Here is a 16,406-nt window from a genome sequence, read left to right on the forward strand (position 1 = left end):
ACTGTAACATCGTATGTCAGCTTCTGCAAAGACTTATGTGTAATCAACAAGGAACCTGAAAATATATAGTAACAATAAACCTTGGTTCACAGCTAAGCTTAAGCAGTTACATTGTTCCAAAGAAGAAGCCTACAGAAAAGGTGACAGAATGCTACACAATCAGGCCAGAAACATATTAACAAGAGAGATCAGAGCAGCAAAAAGAAGCTACTCTGGAAAGTTAAGGAATCAGTTCTCAACAAATAAACCAGCAAACATGTGGAAAACTCTTAAAAACATCACTGGCTACAGCAAACCTCCTTCCCAGGCAGAAAGAAATCAACAAGTAGCAGATGACTTGAATGTGTTTTACTGCAGGTTTGAAAGGAAACTACAGCCACCTATCTCCATAACCCATATCTCAAACACACCAACAACAGCCAAGCCTCCTACAACTGGCTCCAATCCAGTGGATTCACAACCTCTGCTGATCACAGAAAATGAAGTGTAAGATCTGTTACAAAAGCCAGGAAAAGCACCAGGGCCAGACAAGATAACTCCTTCTTGCTTAAAAGTCTGTGCTGACCAATTAGCCCCATCTTCACCCAAACCTTCAATAGATCACTAAAGATGTGCTATGTTCTTTCCTGCTTCAAATGCTCTATCATCCCAATGACAAAGAAGCCCTCCATCAAGGAACTGAGTGACAACAGACCAGTAGCTCTAACATCTGTAGTTATGAAAATCTTTGAAAGGCTTGTGTTGTCCCACCTGAAAACCATCACGGATCCCCTGTTAGATCCCGTGCAGTTTGCATACCGAGCAAATAGATCAACAGATGATGCTATTAATATGGCTCTGCATTACATCCTAGAACACCTTGAATCTCCAAATACCTACGCAAGGGTCCTCTTTGTAGACTTCAGTTCAGCATTCAATACCATCAGTTCAGACATTCTTCTAAGTAAATTAAACCAACTAGTGGTACCTGAACACACTTGTAAGTGGATCATAAGCTTCCTAACAGACAGGAAGCAGCAGGTGAAGCTAGGCAGAATCACATCTGATATCTTTACAATTAGCACAGGGCCCCCCTAAAGCTGTGTGCTTTCTCCACTTCTCTTCTCCCTATATACCAATGACTGCATCTCAAATGATCCATCTGTTAAAATATTGAAGTTTACTGATGACACAACAGTGATTGGTCTCATTCAAGACAACGTCGAATCTGCATACAGATAGGAGGTTATACAACGTGCCTCGTGGTGTAACCAGAACAATCTGGAACTGAACACACTCAAACCCATGGAAATGGTGGTAGACTTTAGAAGAAGCCCTCCCATATTACCACTCTTACAATACTAGACAACACAGTATCAACAGTAGAAGATCTTCAAATTTCTAGGTTCTACTATATCACATGACCTAAAATGGACACCTAACATCAAAAACATCATCAAAAAAGCACAACAAAGAATATTCTTTCTGCACCAACTCAGAAAGCTCAAACTGCCGAAGGAGCTGCTGATACAGTTCTACAGAGGAGTTATTGAATCTATCATCTGCACCTCTCTATAACTGTCTGGTTTGGTTCTGCAACCCAACAGGACAGACACAGACTTCAGAGGATAATTAGGACTGCAGAAAAAACAATTACTACCAACCTGCCTTCAGTCGAGGATCTATATACTGCACGAGTCAAAAAGAGGGCTGTGAAAATATTTATAGACCCCTCACATCCCAGACATAAACTGTTTCAACTCTTTCACTCAAAACGTCACTATACAGCACCGCACACCAGAACAACTAGACACAAGAATGTTTTTTTTCCTGAAAGCCATCACTCTGCTAAACAAATAATTCCCTCAACACTGTTCAACTATTACAAAGTCTGCACTACTATTAGTTAATCTCATCACTCCTTATCACCCATCCCCCCCACTTGTGACTGTATGACTGTAACTTTGTCACTTGTATCCTTACAATTTATATTGACTGTTTCTAGTATGATTTGATTGCTTATTGTACCCTATGACTATAATTAAGTATTGGACCTTATGATTCTTGACTCTTGATGAATGTATCTTTTCTTTTATGTATACTGAGTGTATTTGCACTAAGACAAATTCCTTGTGAGTCCAATCACGCTTGGCCAATAAAGAATTCTATTCTTCTTCTAGTTCTGGTTTTCAAAAAGTATGTTTATATAAGTCAGCTGAAATCATTTGAAGACAAATCAAATGCCAACACATATATACATATATAATTTTCTACTAACAATTGACCTGATTGACCATTGTATTGTTATGGAACTATTCTTGGCAAAGATTAAATAAAACCTAGCTTTTCATCTCCATGCATGAGTCAGAAGTAGCTAATATTATGCAGCAGCTAAACAAAGAATTTTATCTACCCTATTTTCCGCCCAGTAACAGAGTATAACACTATGAATCAGAGAATAGGAAATGTTTATGCCCTCAATATTACCAAAATATAGCTAGAATATCCAATTCATACTGTCGGATCAATACACTATAAAAAAGAAAAGTCCTTCTACCTTTTATCAAGTCTTTAGTGGGAGATATTTGATCACTAATGAATTTCAACGGCTCATCAGATTTCGTTTCTCCCTACCCTTTATGAACAGAACTCAATGTAAGGTTCCTGACAGTTTTGCCTAAAGAAGATATACTTTGACCAGCTGGTAGAAGGTTACATTCTGTTGTTGGTGTTATTCAATCTTTCCATTGCTGCTGGCTCTTTATGAGCCACTAAACATCAGTCCTCCACAGCTGTGTATTATGCATTCCAAACATTTATGCTTTAGCTTTGCTATTAATGCTTCCACTCAGTGCTTTGCTTTTATTTCATCCAGTATTGAATTATTTGTTTTTGCATAGTACAGTCAGTTCTCATATAGCACAATGACTCCATTGTTAGAAGCCTTCATGTTATACAAAATTATATAAGCTAAATAATAGGTTTAATGGAAAAAAACAGAATTGGGCCAGACCACTCAAGAATGAAAACTCATCTGTAACCAAAACATGACCAAACACACTAAATAATCCAGTATTTCTCCAGATTATCCATAACATCACCTCATTTAGATGTCAATGGGTGGCTAATAAGTAAGAATTGTTGTATGTAGTTTTTTTAGTTGTTTTATTTTTGAAAGAAGGTTGTTTTTTTTTGAGTATATATGGAAATTTAAAAAATAATTGCTCAATGCAAACTAACATATGTACAAATAAGTCTAGCTACAGCAATACATTATACTGGGTAGAATCTTGTAAGTTTTTTTGTGTGAATTTAAAAAAAAAACTGTCAGAGAAGCATCGTATTTTCTTTCTTCTTCATAGAATGTAGGGAAACCAAGGTTGTTTTACCTTACAGAAGGACTGTCTATCCTTTTATGCAAGCCATTTATTGTTGCTTTAAGTCTAATACTTTATTTAATTCTTATTGCTGCAAACAGGAACTGCTCAGTCTCAAAACTTAAACAAGCTGTATGCCAAGTAAATAAGTAAGTGAAAAGATAAAGAATATCATTCAACATGTGAGTGCTTGCATATCCCCTGTCCTATCTCTATGTTGCTTGATAGGGTCTTCAAATCTACCTTTAAAGACTTCTGTGCCTCCCTTATCCACAATGGAAATAGAAAATATATTGCTGGAACAATATCATCCAGGTTGAGTATAATGCAAGATGTCCAATACAGGATTTTAAAACTTTTAAATCCAGTTCAGTAATTAGTACGAAACTATTTATATTCATATATGTTTGCTGACTGAAGAATGCATGGATAATGAATAAGAAGGAGAAGGGGAAGAAGGAGAAGAAGAGGAGGAAGAGGAAAATGGAGAAAAAAGTTCTATATCTGCGATTATCAAAGGTTTATTAAATGAACAAAACATACCTGAAAGCAGCATTGGATCTTTGTCAATGGATTTGCGGACTTGATCTGACTCTCCAGTTAAAGAGCTTTCATCAATCTTAAGATCATTTCCTTGAATAAACACTCCATCAGCAGGTAGTAGGTCACCTATCAGTAAAATCATTAAGAAAAAAAATCTAATTGGAAAAGGTGTACTTATTTTGCAATGTATGAAACTTCATATCATACATGCAATATATGAAACTTCCTTATTCCAGATTTCCATAATTGATGTATGAATCTTCAAATCACTGCAATCCAAATAAAAATATACTCCTTCTATAGATGAACCTTTAGTAAGTTTATCAGACTACTATCACCTGGTGAGTCTATTATTACTCAATCTCTTTTTCTCTCCTGTCGCTAATTATCAGCCCATCAGAAGTTTTTCCAATCCTACTGTGTATAGAAAATGTAGTGCTTCTGTCACAAACTTCAATTGGACTCAAGCAAACCTTGAGTACCTTAGCCAATTACTGTTCTGTGGAAGCACTAGAAATCAACTATTCAAAAACTAAGACACCAATTTTTGCAAAGCAACATGGAGTGCATACAACGAGGTTAAATTAGCCAGATACAAGGAGGTTAAATAGCAGAGAAATTTTTCAAAAGCTTAGGCATGGTGTTCCATTGTTTTACTAAATGCAGTGCATACAAAAATTATGTTATCCAAAATGCACAAAAAGCAGTCATTTCACAGCATATCTGAGCAATACTGAAGGTTTATTAACCCAAGGATAACTATAATTATTGTTTGGTGCACAGTTGGATCCTTAAAGCTCTTTTGCTCTACTAAAAAGAGCTTAATCCAAATTTTTAAAGATTATATCCAAATGGCTCCAATGTTCCTAATGTAGTGTTTAAAAAGGAGAGAGATTTAACCAAAGTTGAAACATGCACACAGATTTGCGTTATTTCATGCTGTTTCTTTTATATTGTATATTTATATTCTAAGTTCTTTCTTTAATGAGAACAATTCTAAATTAATATGAAACAGGGCAATTCTACAAAAATACTACCTCTGTAGAGATAAAGATATATACATATATAACTTTTGTAGACTGAACTTGATGTTTCAAATGATAGGTTAATAATGGCAGAAATAGAAATATGTAGATACATCTTTTGTAAACTATAGCCACTATACAGCAATTGCTGCATATGTTTTAGATTGTTTTGCCCAACTTGGCTGATTGACTTTATCTTTGAGTTTAAGCTCAAATTTCCTTAATAAGCTATTAAGGAATTAAAATATCTGGTTGTAATATATTGTAATGTATTTTCCAGTCACAGTACAATTCCACTGACTAACTATGTGCTAGACCACAGCTGAATTTTGATTCATGTCATGTATGAAAATAATATTGATTGTACTCGTGTTGCAGCAAGCCAATCCAAATATACAGAAAAGATTAAGCATGCTGTTTGTTCATTGAGACAGATAGAAACAGTGTTCTTGACATTGGGGTGCTGATTATTCTTATCAGAAATATACTCAATTTCTTCATTAAGGATGGATGCTATTCTACAAAATTTCAAGATATAAAGCAATATTGCTCTTTTTTGTCTTCATTAAGGTTCTTCCTTTGCATCTCTATCCATTGTTCCTCAAATTATCCTTCAGTTGATTTTCACTAGCTGATTTCTGAATAACACTATTGATCCTCAATTACATGGTACCAACCAATGATTTTATCTATCAATTTAAGCTAGTTCTTTGATTACGATATATATATTATGTTATTCCTTAAAATTAAAAAAAACGAGTATTTTTTTCAATTGATTGTATGTTACATTTTTTCCCCTGTGTATTATAATGAATCGGCCTTAAATTTATTAGCAACTATTTTCTTGCTATTATTTACTTTCTAATAGGTTATAGGGATTCAGACACAAATTTCTAGAAAGTATACAGAAAAACATACCATATTTGACTTGTGCAATGTCACCAACTACAAGCTCTGCTACTGGAATTTGAATTACTTGTCCACCTCGGATTAGGGTAAACTTTTGTTCTTGTTCAATACGACTCTGAAGTCCACGGAACTGCTTCTCTTTGCTCCAGTCATTAAAGGCTGTAACCAGCACCACACAAATAACTGAAAGCAGAATAGCAGCCCCTTCAATCCAACCAGCTTCTGCCTCACCTTCATCTTCACCTCCTCCTGCGGCAGTAGCACACGCTGGAGAACGACAGCCAAAAATAGGACATTACTTGAAAATTATGAAAACATTATTTGAAAATTATGAAACTTATGAAAACTGTAGAATTTTAATTTTTAATATTGCAGATTCTGATAAAACAACATCACACATTACAGTTAACACGATGGCATCTATGACTGCATTTTATAGCAACTAGGAAAACACAGCTACTTTTCTGCAAATGGATTATTAAATAAATCTAATTATTAGAAATATCAACCTTCATCCGATACATTCTAATACGTAACACAGTAGTGTTTAAGAGTCAGTTTGGTGTAGTAGTTAAAGCACCAGTCTAAAAAATAGAAAACTGTCGGTTCTAGTGCCACTTTAGGCACAAATCCACTTTAGGTCATTGTCTCTCAGTTCTAGAAAGTCATGTCTCTCAGTCATTGTTTCTCAGCCCTAGGAAGAAAGGCAACACCATTCATTTCTTAAAATCTTGCCAAGAAAACTGGAGGGACTACTCCAGGACATTGTGAGGAGTCAACACTGCTCAAAGGTATCTCAAAGGCTTCAGAGATAGAGAATCTTGGTTACTTTATCCCAGCAACTGTTGAAAAGCTACCCTTATATCTTAAAGTTGGAGGTCTGACATCATCATGAGAGACAAGTAAGGAACAGATCAAAGAGTATTCCCTGGCATTGCTGAAAGAAGCTATGAGTAAAACAAGATCTTAATTCTCAATGCCACTGACTCATATCAACATATTGGCCAGGAATGGAGGAAACGAGAACTAAACCTGATGACTGTACTTTGCTGATGGTATCCAAGATAGGACAGAGAGGGGAAAAATCCAACAAGTGTTCCCACCAGGGTTAATTTTACTGAGGCTCCAACTCCACCCATATATTATTTTTTAGTTCTTTCAAAAAGCATTACATATATATGTAAAATAGAGAGATAATATACCAATGCGTGAGCATGTACTTAATGTGTTTCCTTTTTGTAAATTATTACTCAAAAACCCATATTTTACTCACAAGATATTTTAATTTCTTACTTAGTTTTAAAAACCACTGTCCAAACATAAACCCAAGAAATAAAGGAAAGATCAATATAAAATTAGACTTCAATAAAAACAGTTCTTGGAGGCAGTGAAAAAATAATGACCTTTGGATTAAGGTGGAAATTTCTTTTAAAATTACCATAACCTCTAGATTCCTTCAAAGGACTATCTAGTGGAAGTACAGGATTCAGTGAGTGAGAAGTTTGCATGAAATCAAAGTGATCTTTGCTCATACTGCCTTGTTAAGAGAAATGGTGAGCTTGTTAACTTTTTTATTTTTAACTTGTAAATTTCAGCCTTGTTTTTAATTGTGCTTTTTAGTCATGTTTTTATATTATTTTATTATGTTGTTTGCAAACTAGCCAGAGTCGGTTAAGTGAGATACATAGTGTAGTAATTATATAAACAAACAAACAAACTCACGGTTTCCCATTCCCATCCCAAGCAATTCTAAGAAGATCCTATGGGGATGTGACATTTAGTCAATTAGTGTAAGAATTACATTTTCTTTTATAGAAAAATAAGAATCAATTTTGTAGCTCTCTCTGCTGCCTATCCCAACAGTGTAATGCTAATCTTTTCATGATGAATTTTCCTACTATTTTTCCATTTGCAGAAAATATATCCAGCATCAAGGAAAAGAATAACTGTTATACAGCTCTAGTTTTCATTGCCTGGGAAGAAGAGATTTACTTGTTGAATTTTTTGAAAGTTGGAAGGATGAATTTGCTACTTCATATTGGGCAGAAAAATGTTCTGGGCTGGATCTGGGTGTACTCTTCCATCTAACGTTGTGAATGTATACAAAATTTAAACTGATTCTTCACTGCTCACTATAAAAAACAAATTAAAAAAATATAAAAATATATAAAAAATTGAAAAAACAATTACTACCCACCTGCCTTCAATCGAGGACTTGTATACTGCACGAGTCAAAAAGAGGGCAGTAAAAATATTTACAGATCCCTCACATCCCGGACATAAACTGTTTCAACTCCTTCCCTCAAAACAATGCTATAGAGCACTGCACACCAGAACTACTAGACACAAGAACAGTTTTTTCCCCAAAGCCATCACTCTGCTAAACAAATAATTCCCTCAACACTGTTCAACTATTTACAAAGTGTACACTACTATTACTGTTAATTTTCTCATCACTCCTTATCACCCATCCCCCCCACTTGTGGATGTAGGACTGTAACTTTGTTGTTCGTATCCTTACGATTTATATTGACTGTTTCCTAGTATGATTTGATTGTTTGATGATTTGATATGACTATCATTATGTGTTGTACGTTATGATTCTTGATTCTTAACGAATGTACCTTTTCTTTATGAACACTGAGACAAATTCCTTGTGTGTCCAATCACACTTGGCCAATAAAGTATTCTATTCTATAAAAAGAACAGATTTTTTTTCAACCTTATTTGTCCAGGACCTAAGTATCATTGACTTCCAGTGATTGGCCACCTAGATCTGAAACAAAGGGCTTGGTCTCAGTTTCAGTTTCTCAGGATTCCTATCATCAAACATCATAAGATTAGGTCTTGACCTGTCTCTCTACAGTAGCATATTCCTGAGATCAGAATAGCCCTGCCCTTGCTATGTTGCTTGGAGGCTATTAAGATCTTACCTTTCCAAAGGTAAAATTTTTGTGACCCTGAGCAGATATTGTGTATTGGCTGGAGAAGATATTGTGTATTGGATTGGATTGATATTGCCCTACCTTGTTGGCCTACTGTATTTTTATTTACTTCTAACCTTTTCAAATGTGTGTTGCTATTTGGATTCTTCCTCCCATATAATATTTTTTAAATGTTGGCTCATTTTATTCTTTATTTACATTATTACTTTATTTACTTACTTTATTCTGCAGTAAGAAATTGGATTCAAAAGGTGGATTGTTATTACATAGAATTCAAAGACACTCTTTGTACTCAGAACTTAACTCTGCTGACCTTAAATTACTCTTAAATGCATGGGAACTACTTATGCAAATCTGATTTTATTCAAGCACCAATTGTTCCTAATATTGTTTCAAGTCCTCTTCCAAGTCTGTGCCTATCATATGTTTTAAAATTCTTGGCCAAACCATAATTCAAGGACAATGCTTGATTAAAGGTAGGAGTAGTTGAGGAGTGATGTACCTATCTTCCCGGCACCAAATGACTCTGCTTGCTATGATCCCTTGGCTCTCCCTACAGTGGAGATCAGTAAACATATCAGGCAACAGGTGCAATATTCCACGCAATAAAAAACTTATACTGTAATACACATACATATTTAAAAAAATATTTGAAATAAAATATAGAAATAAAATAAAAATAACACAAAATTCCATAAGAAAGAAAAAAATATTCTAAGATAAGACATTTACAAGTGTTTAAATATATTATCTTTCTCTCTGTGTGAGTGAGTGTGTTTGTATTTGTGCGTGTATATACATATATACATACATGGTGCATGCCTATGGAGACCGTTCATTAATATTTAGTTTGCCTTTGCCTATGTTTTACTTTTCCATTAAGTCTTGTCTTCCTTATGCATCTATCAAAATGTATTTGTCACCTTAGGCTATAATAATCCTGTTTGCCTCTGACTGGAAATGCTGCTTTTATCTGCTCTACTTTCAGTGTCCCCAGACAGACATTTAATTTCTATAAGCATAGAATCTTATAAAACAGTATTTGAATTCACAGATGTTGGAGGAGGAGTTTCTTTTTGAGCCCCCCTGACACACATGTTCAGTCTACAGAACTTCATAATTTCTACTGATCCCACATGTAGAAAACTGATGTAATGTTATGGCAGTACCATTCAGCTGTTCCACCAGTAGCTAACCTCTCATTTGTAACTAAAGGATTTGGTGGTCTGCCGTCACTAATGGTCCTTTATATGCTCTGGGACAAATCAGAAAGCTTTAGTGTAGCTCTGAAATGCAGAAATAAAAATACATAGAAGCTTTTATCTGGAACGTACTGAGTGGTTTTCCAATACAGATATAAGCTTCCTTAAAGAATATCAGTGCATTACCTGAGCTTACTACTATATAGTATTTTGCCTGTCAAATGACCAATTCTGTTATTATAAATTACAGGATTATATGAGCAAAGATGCCAAGGCATGCCAAGTAACAACAGTGCTCAACCTTCTAGTTTCCTATTATCAAAATTAGGGCTGTTTGGCTCAGAGATTACAAAGGAAAACATGAAGAAAATAATATTGACCTTTCAACACATTCCAACATCAACTGATGTATTAGTTATCACTCAGGAAAACAATTAAACCAAGCCATTAAAATATGAATTCCATAACAGCAAGAAAGAATGAAAAATGCCATAGCAGAAATGCTCTTAAATATCATACTTCCATTATTCTAGCTTGACAAAAGAGCCCACAGCACATCCATAAGGAAATGCACAGAATATCATTACAGTCCCTCACTTCAAATGTACTGGGGTTCAATGCAGGATGTGGGACTGCTTTGATATCTGAGCAGTCGCAGCATCAAAGGCACTCAGTGAAGAGGGACTCAGTGAAGAGAGAGATTCGAGGTTACCCTTCTACTAACTTTTCCCTTCAGCACAGAGAAGAACTGAATGGAAATCCAGCTCAACTCCCCCTCAGTTGGGCTCAAAGGAAGGTCAGTAAACTGCTGACCTTCTTTATTGGATGTATTCCACAGAAATAGCTGTATCATTGTGGAGGCACTACTCCAATTTGCACAGTGACCAGAAACCAAGTGCTCATCATTATCATGAGTTGCATAAAGATAATCCTGGTTTCAGATTTCAGTAGATGTCTTCAGTAATCCTAGTTTCAGACTTCAACCGACAACATGTTTCTGAACTTGAACAAGGAATTCATAGTGCAATGTCAACCAAAGAGTAAACATTTCAACATATACTGTATATGAGATTACAGGTACAGTAAATGGGAACGTATCTGATAATTTCCTTTCTTCCATAATAAAAACAGAGGGGTCACATTAAGCACATGATTTCAAGTAGAATATCTGCATGCCTCAATCAGTTAAAAAACTGAGACAGAAGGTGGGCATGATTTATACCTTTACTTATCATTATCATTAGCACCGCTACTTTTTTCTATTAATCATTGGATATCATGCCAAGAGAAGTTCATACTGCAAAGAAATAAGATTTTATCTAAAAGCCTTAATTATTTGATGATCTATATAATCAACTATCTCAGGATGGTTTGTCATATTTACAAATAACATAACATGATTTCATCAATGTGTTGGCATAAATTATATAGAGGTCGATTATAATACCTAGTACAGTGGAAGGGATATCCACTCTCTGAGGCTACCTGGGTAAAAAGCTGGGGTGTGAAGGCAAACAGATTGGTTAAACAAGTCCATGACAAGCCACTGGGCCCCCAGAGTGGAAGAGGAGGTTAGCTAGTGCTTAATCAACTTCTCTGTATTCTTTCCTGTCTCCTTCTAGGAACTCATTTTCAATTAAAGGGGGGGGCATCAAGCCTGAACTGACTGAGGCCATTTTGAGACTTCAGTGCTGACACACTGGAGAAGAGGGATAGGGAGGGGGGAATAGAGATAGTTGTGGTGTTGTAGTCAAAACAAAATACTTTCCTTGGGAACCAAGAACATTCTTGCAGGTGTTCGAAAGAAGGGGACTGGAATCACCTAACAACTGGACAGTATCCTGATTGGACCATGTGACTGATTGTTTTGAGACAGTGACAAACTTCCACTTTTAATTAGGTGAAAAGCACGGGATATTCAGAGTCGGTTTTCACCAGGTCAATATGACATATCAATAAACCTATTCTTTGAGGAAATTGCCTGTCTCAAAGTTTTGTTTGTTATGGGTGTGTTACTAAGTTTATTCATATATCTGACCTTAATATCTTGAGAGTACCACCAATTGATTAAGTTATCAATAGTTATCTCTCAAAGATACATGATGTGATTCCCACCCCACCTCACCCCACAGCTGATATTTATGCTTTTGTTGCAGGAGTTGACATTTATGTTTGGTCCAGAAATACTTGCATTAATACTTATGGGGACAGCCATTAACATATAATGAGGCCTTTATCTGATATATGAAGATTCAGCAGAACAAGGAAACATCTGTTTTTTGCACACAACTAAGACTTACTGGGCCATCTGTAGATGGGCTCACATTGTCTATTAAAATAACTACTGCAATTATTTTTTTCAAAATTGTATTAACATTAATTCAGGCACCAACATGGGAACTGAAAAATACCTGGAGTAATATTTTATTTGCAAGGAAAAATAGTTGGACTGAAATGCATTATGTTGTAAATTGCAATTTGAAATTGATGTTAACAAGCAAATAACATTTCTCTCTCTCAGCCTACAGGACTTCTGAAATTTTTCACTAAATAAAACTGGATTTCTAACTAAAATATCCATGTGTACAGAGTGCTATTCAAGAGCACTTTGATGGCTACTAAATGGGTGCAGTATAAATAAGTTATCTCTAATCTACTCATTACATTTGCTATCTGTTATGGCTATGTGCAGTTCAAAAATGTTTCAGAAGAAGTGCTTCAAGATCTCACATAAACACTAGCCTAATTCCTCTCTGCCTTTTGTAAAGGAAGCTCTTTTTTCCATTCCTCCATAGGAACCTGCAAAAATATGTAAATTACATTTAATGAACCAACCCATTAAAACAGCATTACCTTTTTTCCCAGGTATTTCTAATTAAGAGCAGAAAAATCATGCTCAATATCTGATCATTTATAATGAATCATTTTTCAAAGCATGTTTTACATTGCTTTAAATTTTAAATGCTCCAGGACAGATAAAAAAAAAAGAGTCTCGAAAATACTTTTTCAAGGGGCAACTGGACTTTCTTTGTTTTTCCTTGAAAACATTTTGTTTCTCATCCAAGAAGCTTCCTCAGTTCTGACTGAATGGTGGGTAATGGAAAGATTTATATTCCTTGCAGTCATCTAGTCATCAACATTCTTTCTGAGAATAGCTGTGGCCACTTTGAGATTTATCTGTGCTCTCGGGGTCACCTGAATAGTGCAAATGGGTATGGAATCTTTTTGGAACTGCTGAAATGACTACATTGTAAAGAGGTTCAGCAATGCCAAAAAGGTTCCATACCTTTTTGCACTATTTCAGGTGACCCAGAGGGCACAGATAAATTTCCAAGTGGCCTCAGCAACTTTCAGAAAGAATGCTAACAACCAGGTGACTGCAAAGAATACAAATCCTTCCATTCTCCCACCATTCAGTCAGAACCGAAGAAGATTCTTGGATGAGAAGTGAAACATATTCAAGGAAAAACAAAGAATGTCCAGTTGCCTCTTGAAAAAGTACCTTTGGAACAATTATGACCTGGATGAGTGATAATCTCCACTGACAGTGCTCCTCTTACCTCTTTTCTGCTAATATTGGCAGCATTAAAATGATGGATTTCAGCTAGCCCTAGTACAATAAAGTGTTAATGAAATTACATAAATTATGAATCATAACAAAATTACATATATTTGAATATTTCTAATATTGTGGCCTTATTTCTATGATCTGTACTGATCACAGAAAAACATGAGCTTGAAAAGAAGTTATAGCAAGAAAATGAAAGAAAATGTATTATTTTATATTTTAAATTATATATCCAACACACACCTACAGGGGATGGGGACGGGGAAATATTTAAATTAGTGCCTACCTGCAATAAATAGACAGACATTCAGACAGATACATAGGAAGAGAGGCATACAGAATATGATAAGGATTGAATATGACAGAGAAATAGGATGACAGATGGTCAGTGAATGATCAAAAGCACATCTCAATGGAGTGTGCATTTATGAGGTTCTACACGCTTTCATATTTTAATGTGCCAATCTTGTAGCTGTCCTCGCTTAGGTGAATCATTTGATTTTCCCACCTATGGCTTCATCCAGTGTTAACTGTTCTTTCTCTCACACAATAATCCCATTCAGACAATTCACTTTATAAATTCCACAAAATATGAAGGAAATCTTTTTCACGTATATAAATCTAGCTAGCTAGCTCTATCTGCAAAACTATTTTATTACACTTTTTTTACACTTTTAAATTTAAACTTTTAAAAGATTGAACCTATAGGTTGTTTACAATGCCATTCCACAAGCAACTACTAAAAAGGAAATACAATCAAATTCATTTATTCCTATGTAAATAGTTTATTCCCATAGGATATTCATTTAATAAAGTATGGTTTATTTTTGCGCAGGGATGCATTAGATTGTATTATTATATTTGCAAACACAGTTCTTTCAGATTAAGGACAGAATATTTAGCCTTCAATCTTGGATCTATTCAGCCCAACTGAATGCAATAGAAGTTACTTTTCAGTAAATATGTTAGCTTACCAAGCATAATTATTTTATTCCCCACCCCCACCCCATTTTTAGCCATATTTTGTTCATTTCGATTTGGAATAGGCAAAGTGGAAATATTATTCATAAAATGGCTGAGTTTCAATGGGAAACAATACAAACATTTTTAGTGAAGTTTATTTTCCCATTATAAGCATTCTGAAAATATGTTGTCAAAATCTAACCAAATATTAATGAGGAAATGCTTTAAAATATTTTGAGTGAAATAATTTATTAATGAGTGTAGAAAAAGCACTGAAGTTCTAATACTAAGTGTTATTTTTCCACATTTCCCAGAACATGAGCTGTCACACTTGTAAAATATTTTCTACGCTAATAGGAAACAGACATCATGTTCTTTCATGAGAGCAAAGCTGTTCAGATTGATGGAACCCAACCAAAATGTTTTCATAACATATATTCAAAGCCTCCTTACTTTATAATTTGAGGCTTAAAAATAGGAGACCAATACATTTGCAAATCCAGGGTCCTGCAAAATATCGGACTGTTGCTGTTAACAAATTACTTGTCTTCTTTTTCTTTCATTTCAGATTCCCTAAACTTAATAGTAACTTCTAACATTTTAGTAATGGCAAAAAGTAATAAAATATAAATCTAATTACCATATTGGTTATTACATATGATGTGTAAAAGGAGGAAGACCCTGAAGAAAATATTTTCTCAATATCAGCTGAAGTATTCATGTCAGTGGAAATTATAAAACTATAAAATTTGCCAGTATTAAAAAAAAAAAGGCAATTTAGTCAAAATCCCACTGAAATTGATTTCTAAATGAATCTTGCAAGTATAGTGCTGTATTTATTTAAGTTTTGCTCATTTCACTACTCTTGCGTTTTTCTTCCTGGTCCTTGAATAAATAACCTGGCATGGTGTTATTTTAATATACCCATTAATATACCCATATATATATATATATACACTATGATCTTACATACAACTATCTATCAATTAGTAGAATTTTTTCAGTAAAATACACAATGCTGTCTATCAATCTAAAAGGAACACTGCAAACGGTTATTTACAGATGTGCTTAATTCTCTTACATCTCCTAACGCTATTCTTTTATAAAGTCCCATTAGGGGCTTAGTAGCCAAAATATTAACATGTGACAAATTTATTTATCAAATTTTTATTTATTTATCAAATTTACTGGCATTAATTAAAATGCATTAGTAGAGATGTAATCATTATCCTTGTAATAAGCACATGTTCCTCTGTAACCTGGCTTACAAAACAACGCCACAAATGTTGAATTATCTTTTCATGGTTAAAACACAGCACAGAGCTTGCCAAGCACAACAGAGGCCAGGATGACCTGTCCCAGAGACAATGCCACATTCTTCTTTATGTACCTCAAGACATTGCTCCTTTGGATATGAAACATAAATGAAATGCAGCATGAAGAAATTTGAAAAGATCCTGATCCTTTCCTTTCTAAACAGCACCATGGCTCAAGCAAAACACAAGCAAAACACCAGGCAGATGTTACATGCAAACACCAGGCCCTGGTTTTATTCTTCTGCTATGTATACTAAGGAGATCCTTAAATCAGATGGGAGTTGCATAGCTTTTTATCATTTATTTATTTGGTTTGTCAATTGCTTACAAGATAATAGGTATAAGTAAAAACATAGTTATGAATACATAAAAGAAACAATAGGACAGGGATGGTAGGCACGTTTGTGCGCTTATGCACGCCCTCTACAGACCTCTTAGGAAAGGGGTGAGGTCAATAGTAGAAAGTCTAACGTTAAAGTTTTTGGGGTTTGGGGAAGAAACCACAGACTTAGGTAGAGTATTCCAGACATTGACCACTCTGTTGCTGAAGTCGTATTTCCTGCAATCAAGTTTTGTGCG

The 16,406-nt window shown here is 34.9% G+C and overlaps 1 protein-coding gene across 7 annotated transcripts in view; it reads right to left on the reverse strand.

The window, feature by feature from the left end:
- The window catches only part of ATP2B2 (ATPase plasma membrane Ca2+ transporting 2), a 376,645-nt gene that overhangs the window by 86,522 nt on the left and 273,717 nt on the right, over positions 1–16,406 (reverse strand). For all 7 annotated transcript variants that reach the window (XM_026724451.2, XM_087923958.1, XM_087923957.1 and 4 more), the window contains exons 5-6: positions 5,843–6,100; positions 3,900–4,025 (exon numbers count right to left, since the gene is read on the reverse strand). In XM_026724451.2, coding sequence (XP_026580236.1) covers positions 3,900–4,025; positions 5,843–6,100 — 384 coding nt within the window. The remainder of the gene's footprint in view (positions 1–3,899; positions 4,026–5,842; positions 6,101–16,406) is intronic.

Source organism: Pseudonaja textilis, chromosome 2 (genome assembly GCF_049901715.1).
Source record: "Pseudonaja textilis isolate UNSWEBS1 chromosome 2, rPseTex1.2, whole genome shotgun sequence".
Taxonomy (NCBI): Eukaryota; Metazoa; Chordata; class Lepidosauria; order Squamata; family Elapidae; genus Pseudonaja; species Pseudonaja textilis.